At 26.9% G+C, this 7,789-nt stretch overlaps 2 protein-coding genes across 5 annotated transcripts; one reads left to right on the forward strand and one right to left on the reverse strand.

Moving 5' to 3' along the window:
* Nucleotides 1–16: 16 nt before the first annotated feature.
* LOC106792201 (corepressor interacting with RBPJ 1) lies at nucleotides 17–2,450 on the forward strand. 2 transcript variants are annotated; one of them, XM_014758428.1, is made up of 6 exons: nucleotides 17–243; nucleotides 330–424; nucleotides 563–813; nucleotides 910–1,036; nucleotides 1,132–1,263; nucleotides 1,483–2,450. In XM_014758428.1, exons 1-6 carry the CDS (start codon nucleotides 172–174, stop codon nucleotides 2,021–2,023), a joined length of 1,218 nt encoding a protein of 405 aa, XP_014613914.1. In that variant the 5' UTR covers nucleotides 17–171; the 3' UTR covers nucleotides 2,024–2,450. The 2 variants fall into 2 exon arrangements, with proteins under 2 accessions (XP_014613914.1, XP_014613915.1); XM_014758429.1 differs by having other exon boundaries at nucleotides 32–243; nucleotides 317–424.
* Nucleotides 2,451–2,644: 194 nt separating this feature from the next.
* LOC106792200 (ribosomal protein S6 kinase beta-1-like) lies at nucleotides 2,645–7,257 on the reverse strand. 3 transcript variants are annotated; one of them, XM_014758426.1, is made up of 14 exons: nucleotides 7,117–7,257; nucleotides 6,790–6,885; nucleotides 6,627–6,667; nucleotides 6,306–6,480; nucleotides 6,058–6,141; nucleotides 5,846–5,979; nucleotides 5,385–5,447; nucleotides 5,169–5,297; nucleotides 4,986–5,076; nucleotides 4,758–4,874; nucleotides 4,549–4,680; nucleotides 4,346–4,453; nucleotides 4,071–4,249; nucleotides 2,645–3,693 (listed from the first exon to the last, which is right to left on the reverse strand). In XM_014758426.1, the coding sequence occupies exons 2-14, from the start codon at nucleotides 6,874–6,876 to the stop codon at nucleotides 3,618–3,620; spliced, it is 1,416 nt and encodes a 471-aa protein (XP_014613912.1). In that variant the 5' UTR covers nucleotides 6,877–6,885; nucleotides 7,117–7,257; the 3' UTR covers nucleotides 2,645–3,617. The 3 variants fall into 3 exon arrangements, with proteins under 3 accessions (XP_014613912.1, XP_014613911.1, XP_014613913.1); XM_014758425.1 differs by having other exon boundaries at nucleotides 6,790–7,031; XM_014758427.1 differs by having other exon boundaries at nucleotides 7,144–7,256.
* Nucleotides 7,258–7,789: the final 532 nt, after the last annotated feature.

Consider the following 7,789-nt stretch of genomic DNA (forward strand, 5'->3'; position numbering starts at 1 on the left):
GTTTAAAAATGACTAGGTAGTTTCTTAAAAATTTTATAATGGCTGCCGATATCAAATGGCATACAGTGGTACATATAAATGTTAAAAAGTCTTGAAAAAGAAAAAATTTAGAAATAAATAATTTTTTTCTTTTTATTCCAAATATTAATTGTATAGTTAATTAGAGTAAATATGGGGAAAGGATTTAATAATTATATGTGCAAAAAATTTTTCCATCCAGCTTCGAGAGATAATTTAAAACGAGTGCGTACAATTTTGTTAACCTTTCCTTTTTAATAAGAATTTTACTTTGTAATTTATGTTTGTATTAATGTAGATTAATTTCATAGGTATGGATGGCAGAACAGCAAGCTGAGGCTTATAAGAAAAAGCAAGAAGAATTACGTGTTCAATATGAGAAAGAGCAAGATCTTCATAATAATAAGTAAGTCATCTAATATTATAGATATAAGATGTAATTATTAGAAAAATACAATTTAAGATTTAACTTTATTTTAATTTTTTTTGTGTATTATACTTCTTTTAAATTAAATAAATAAATAATTATAATATTATTTTACAGAGCACTGTTAAGTAAAGAGAGTAAAGATAAATTAAGTGTTAATTTTATGTATGAGCCTCCTCCTGGAGCAAAGAAAGAAAGAGAAAAAGAAGATAACGAACCAGAGTATAAATTTGAATGGCAAAGAAAATATAATGCACCAAGAGAAAGTTATTGTAAAGGAGATAGTGAAATTCGAGACCAACCTTTTGGTATTCAAGTTCGAAATGTTAGATGTATTAAATGCCACAAGTGGGGCCACATAAATACAGGTTTGATAATCTATTAAGTTTATCTTTAAAAGATATCTCATTAATTTATTATGGATTTATGATGTCAGAAGCATATATAATTTTTATTATTTCTAGACAAAGAGTGTCCTTTATATAGTCAAGCAATGAGCGTAGTAATGGCAAATAATTCAAATTTGCCACAGACACCTGATGCTTTGACTTTAGTGCAACAAATGCGAGAAGATGGATTAGCGCTTAAAAAGTACGAAAAATATGAAGAATGAAATTATTGATTAATTTTAAATATAGGTTTAAATATATCGTTTACTCTAATATTATATCTTTATGTATATATAGATCTGCACTGGATGCTCAACAACATTTACGGGTACCTGGCCATGAACATTTGATGGTTTCTGACGATGAAGAAAATTCTGAGATTACATTTCTAAAAACTCTTTCAAAGCAAGAAAAAAAGAAATTGCTAAAGTAAAATATAACTGTTTTTTTTTTTTATTAACACATTACGTACAGGTGACGAGATATCTCGTTTTCATGCTTTTGTTTTTCTTGAGCGCCCAAAAATGTGCGGGTCCTGGAAACGTATTGAGCGAGCAAAGTGCCGTACGCAATGTGTTAATATAAACTATATATAATTTAAATGACATAGAATAATTTTTATTAAAAATTATATTTTTGTTTGTATAGGAAACTTCGAAAGCTTGAGAAGAAAAATATGAAAATAAAGCAAAAAAAATTGAAGAAGAGAAAAGTTCGAAATAGTAAAAAATCTCGCAGTAGTAGTAGTAGTAACAATGAAAGTTCAAGTGATAGCAATTGTAAAAATAGCCACAAAAGCGTCAGTGATGATACTAGCAGCAGCAGCAGCAGCAGCAGTAGTAGTAACAGCAGTAGCACCAGCAGCAGCAGCAGCAGCAGCAGTAGTAGTAATAGTAGCAGTAGTAGTAGTGATGAATTCAGTACAGAAAGTAATAGAAAAAAATTAAAGCGCAAAAGGAAATCGCAAGGAAAAGCAGAGACGAATTCTCATGGAAAACATAATGCTAATCGACATAAAGATAAAGAACGAAAAATAAAGCATAAGTTAGAGGATAAATATAAATCAAGTAATAAAATCAAGGATGAAAAAAGAAACAAAGACAGGACCATCGATCATGACACTCGTAAAAGGAAAAGTAATGAATTACATAGCGATAAGAAACGTAAGAAACACTGTGAAAGAAAGTAAACCATTTCTATTTCGAAGTACTGAAAAAGAAAAGAAGAATAATAAAAATAAATAAGTATAATTAATAGAAAACAATTATATGATTAAATTTGTATTTTTACATTAAACCATATATTTTATTGTATAAGAATAATAATTCATTTCTTTTTTCTTTGATTAGTAGATGATTTAATTTACTTAATAAAAAACCATTTATGCAATGTAAGTTATTATTGTATAATTGATCATTGAAATATGTTAAATATATATAATTGAAAATGTTGTTTATAAAAATAGAAATGTATATTTTCCTTATCAACGAAATGAATGATAATTATCAACGTTATTAAATAAGTACTTATAAAAGATGAACATATGATATATTACCGAGAATGTTTTTATTTCTATCATTATGTAAATGGATAAAATATAGGAAGCATTTATTTCACAATAAAATACGTTTATTTACTACACTTTGTACCTTTCAAATATATTCCATCTTTTGACATAGAAGTGTGATAAGAATATTATTTAAATTGTATTTGCAAAGTAGTGTCATTTCATTCTTATTAATTTAATATCAAGAAAGTGTGTTAATGATAACAATTTTTTTACTTAGATTAAACTGTTTTTTCTTTTTTTTTTTTTCATTTTCTTTCTGTCCATTTTTCCCGTTTTCTTACTTTTAAATAGAATAAAGTATAAATATCAAACTGTAACACTACCTGAGAACAACAACTATGAATATTGGGCAGTTAAAATTCTGTTTGAATAGTAATTAATTTGTTCATAATTATTGTATCATTAACTAACGACATTATTATCTCATATTTCACAGAACTGTATCCACTGAGCAGCTACATAAAACATACGATGCAGAACTCCTGTTTTACAATATTTTATGAAATTATTAAGCATAATTAGCGTTGATATTTTTTATAGCATTAAGTTTATATTTTATTATAACTCGATGAAATATTGATTTGATGTATATTAAAACATGCTTTTACTCGTTAAACATTGGTTTTAAGGGCTATTATTGGTAATAATCTAACATCTAATTTAGATATATAAATTGTTACAGAGAAGGAGATTCTTAATTTTGTTGATTTGTATTTATCTTGGTTTGGGTTTTTGTTCTTTATATTTATGTTAATTAGAATAGCTTTTATTGAAATTTCATCATATTTAGTTTCATGTATATAAACATATATTATTATTCCTAATTAAAATGAAGAATAATCGAAAAACCAACATATGGTGATATGTAAAATACATATTTCATTATTATGTATATACTTCAAATTTATATTTCATCATTTCAGTAATTATATGTTCTATGAAAGCAACATATAATTAACATTACTGCTTCTGTAGCAAAAAGTTAATATTTTACCATAAGTTTCTGTCACATATATATATACATATATATTTATATATATGACAGAATGTATATATATATATTTATAGAAACTGAAAAATTAGCTAAATGTGCATGTTGGACCATTATAGCATTATTGCATAACCAATTTTTCATAGCAGAAACATTAATTCTGCAATATAATTTTGGAAGTTCAATAATGTCTTATAAGTTAGCATTATTAAACACTGGCCACTATAAATGATTTGGTAGTCGACCAACGTCCATCATTTCAGTATCTTCTATGTTATTGTGCCCTACTATATGATGCCTAAAAATCAGCATGTATCAATTGTTTGCCAATTACATTCATATTATATGAAAAATAATAAAACAAATATATTAGCAGAAACATTAATTTTCATTTTTAGGATTGGCACCCTTTGAGTTACGTTAACATTGTAGTTAATGAACATTTTATTTTTATTTATTTATACAAAAATATATATAGCTACTAAAAATATTGAAAAAAGAAAAGAAGGAGAAAAAATGTTAAGTAAATGTTTTTATATCGTATATATGCAGGTTTTAAACATATTAAAGATTATATAGTGCCAGCCCTACATGTTATTTTCTCTATAAATATATTTTATAATGTTCTACAATCCTGAGAAATAAAGGTATTTTAATTATTTAGATATAATTTACCTAAGTTGATGAAACTGAGAAGGCGTATGAAGGTGCGTTTCTGGAGTCCTTGGTGATAGACTGTGAAGACTTCCACTAAAACCAGTACTTAAAAGTTCTCTGCGTGGACTTCTGGCATTTATAACTCTTGGTTGTGTATACATTTCCTCTAAGACGCTTGGTGCTACATATGTGAAACCCTATATACAAGACGAAAATTTGTATATTTTTTGTAAGAAGATCTTCATCGCATTTTCATCGTGTTTTGTATTATATTAACGAATTGGTACAATTACTTGAAATATCATATTTGCGGATTCACTTAAAGTGCTTTCAACAGGTGAATCTACCGGAATGGTTGCGGTGAATTGTTCATCAAATTGAGATGTATCATCTGCACTTTTCTAAAAGATTATTAATACTGATATATTATCAAGAATCATGTTGCATAGTACTATTTAAAATACGAATTAAATAAGTTCGAAAAGAATATTTATACCAGCGATGGCTTAAAAGGAGGTTCCAATTTACGTGAAATAACATCTTCCCAACTAATGTGTTTAAAAAAATTATGATTAATTATTTGCTCTGCATCTTCAGGTCCAGATCCTAATCTTTGACCAACTTGCCTCTATAAATTTCGAAGTATATATTAAAGTAATTTATTATAAAACACATATATTATTAATTACAATTATTGTTAAAAACCTTTAACAGTTTACGAATCAGATCTCTTGCATCGGGTGTAAGATACTGTGGAAGACATAATTTTCCTCTTAATATTTTCTCAATTGTTTTTCTTCTATCATCACCGGTGAATGGAGGCTGTCAAAATAAATTTTACATATATATCAATCATATATAGTTTTTACTATATTTAAAATATCAGGCAAGTAATATATATTAGGTAACATATTATTGTCCATAATACTGTACCATTCCTGTGAGCATATCAAACATTAAAGCACCTAAACTCCACCAATCAACAGCTTTTCCATGCCCACTTCTGGTCAAAATCTCAGGAGCCCTAAATTTTATAATTAATACCAATAAAATAACTACTTAAATAAAATAATTACGAAGTTCTATTTATTGAAAAGATAGATGATCAATACTTGCATGTATTCTATGGTTCCACAGAATGTATGAGTTACTGTACCATCTTGTATATGTTCTTTACAAAGGCCAAAATCTGTTAATTTTACATGACCTTCCCCATCTAATAAAATATTTTCTGGTTTTAAATCTCTGCAAGCACATAATTTTATATTGAAATATATTATATAAGTGTACTAATATTGTAAACAAATTACTTATGTGAGAGATTAAATATACCTATATATAATTCCTTGATTATGAAGATGTTGCAGGGCAAGTATGATCTCGGATAAATAAAAACTGGAAGAATACACAATAAACATATAAAAAAATAAAATATATAATTATATTATAATTTAAATTGATTAATGATCAAACTTTTTTCGATATATATACAGTATTCCTCCATTTACACGGATAATTGGTTCCACGAAAACAGCATGTAAATGGAACTATGAAATGCTGTTTAAGATAAAGGTCTGTTCCAAATTCTCAAATATGTATTCAACTCTTACTGGAATAGAAAACTAAGTTTACACGATTATAAGATAAATTACACTGAGAAACCCTCGAATATGTGTTCTCACATAATGCATTGTTGTGACATATGCATTGTAGTAGCTTAAGTGTGTTAAAGTGAATCTGTGTACATGGAGAAATTACTGTAATATAAATTTAAAAAACAACATAAAACTAACCATGCTGTATCTTCTAAAAAAATGCCTTCTCGATCCAAATATGTAAAAAGTTCTCCACCGCATAAATATTCCAAAATTAAATATAATTTACCTCCAGTTTGAAAGGCATACATTAAATTAACAATGAATGGATGCTATAAGAATATTTTATATATAAAACATGTAGATATATATATGATTAAAATAGCAAAACATTTAATGGATCTATTTACCTTGACAGCTTCTAATATATTTCTCTCTGCCTTAGTATGAGCTGTATCTTTTTGATTTCTTATAATAGATGCCTTACGTAATACCTGATATATAAAATATAAAAAGATAATATATCTTTACGTTGTTTATTTATTTGTATTGTTTCAATATGGTTATGCATTTTAAGCAGTCTGTTTTGATTATTGATGATATGGCTTATGATCCAAAGACAAAAACTATCTTACTAGTCGTAATAAATTTTCCTTACTTTCATAGCAAAGATGCTGCCTTTATCTTTACCCGTAACTTTCCTAACTTGGAAAACTTTTCCATATCCTCCTTCGCCAAGGATTTTACACAATTCAAAATCCTGAGGGCCAGTTTTCTCTTGCCCAGGATTAACATTTTGTTCTGACAATTGTACTCTTTCCAAATTATCAGATCTAAACATATGTACTTAATTAAATAATAATCTATTAAGACCGATATTATATCTATTAACAATATATGTAATTCTAATTATTATTTAAATCTAAGCATAATAATAATATACCACGTGATAATATGTTGACTTAATATGTATACTTACTCCAACATTGTATCTACATTAGAAGCATGACTATATTCTTCCTAAAAGAGAATAAAACACGTGTGTGAGAGGGGGGAAGAGAGAAAGATGAAGTGAAAATCAGAGAAAAAACTAGAATAAAAAATTGTTATTTCTAGATAATATTTCGATTAAAATAAATTACCTCTCTGGTTTCAATAACATCGTCATCAGATTCATCATGATTTACGTTATCACCTTCGTGCAATTCAATATCGAATACTCCAGCCATTATTTTTTACTGTGAAAATTTATAAATAGTACATAACGAGAAAAGATAAATAATATTTAACTTGGAGTATGACAAATAAGCTCGATTAGTTTTTTTTTTTTCGTTTTCTTATGTGAGTGCGTATACGCGTTGTTTCGTTTCACTCTACTTTGTAACTAGGGTTAATTAATAACAAGTTAAGTTTTACATATGTATGGATAAAACATGGACATATATACACGTAAAGCGTAATAACATTACCACGAAAAAATATGTTTATTTCATTACTTCAATTCTTATAACGGCCTTTTATGATATCTAATTATTTGAAGAAAAAAATCTATGTATATATAAACACGTGAAGCTTCTTAAACTGACTGAAACTATACGACTATGTATATCGAACTGATTCGACATATCCATATATATACAAAATATTATCAAAGAATACAGAAGTGCATAGAAGCTCAAAAGTTCACTTTTCGCAGAACCAAAACCATCTTAGTTAGTACCCTAACCACCAGTGGGCGAGAGTAGGTAATGACAGTACAATACTATCAAACAAAACTGCATTCCTTGATAGTATATGAGAATATATATATATAGAATAGTTTTATATTGAATAGAATTTTAAATAATTATATTAAATTTTTAGTATATAAATATGTGTGTTCCTTTAGAAATGCATTTATGCATTTATTTTAAAAAGTAGTCATATAAGGAGTCATATTCTGTTTTTATGTGTGCCTTCAGAAATGCCTTTATACATATATATTTTAAAAAGTAACAATTATAGAAGCTCAAGTAGAAAAAAATCAAAACGAGTTGATGATAAATCCAACGATGATCACCTGTAACAAAAAGCAAAATATATTAATCATACAATCAAATGATAAAATAGCCTAACATATAAGTGGTCCAATTCACAGATGCA

This window comes from Polistes canadensis, unplaced genomic scaffold, assembly GCF_001313835.1.
Source record: "Polistes canadensis isolate GaletaPanama2010 unplaced genomic scaffold, ASM131383v1 scaffold_394, whole genome shotgun sequence".
NCBI classification, from domain to species: domain Eukaryota; kingdom Metazoa; phylum Arthropoda; class Insecta; order Hymenoptera; family Vespidae; genus Polistes; species Polistes canadensis.

Excerpts from the sequence above, each read along its gene's own strand:
- LOC106792201 (XM_014758428.1), top strand. The coding sequence starts at position 172 with ATGGGGAAAGGATTTAATAATTATATGTGCAAAAAATTTTTCCATCCA. Across the intron at positions 1,037-1,131 it reads GATGGATTAGCGCTTAAAAA|ATCTGCACTGGATGCTCAAC; the intron begins GTACGAAAAATA and ends ATGTATATATAG. Across the intron at positions 1,264-1,482 it reads GAAAAAAAGAAATTGCTAAA|GAAACTTCGAAAGCTTGAGA; the intron begins GTAAAATATAAC and ends TTGTTTGTATAG.
- LOC106792200 (XM_014758426.1), bottom strand. The coding sequence starts at position 6,876 with ATGGCTGGAGTATTCGATATTGAATTGCACGAAGGTGATAACGTAAAT. Across the intron at positions 4,875-4,985 it reads TTGATATGCTCACAGGAATG|CCTCCATTCACCGGTGATGA; the intron begins GTACAGTATTAT and ends TTATTTTGACAG. Across the intron at positions 4,681-4,757 it reads TGATTCGTAAACTGTTAAAG|AGGCAAGTTGGTCAAAGATT; the intron begins GTTTTTAACAAT and ends CGAAATTTATAG.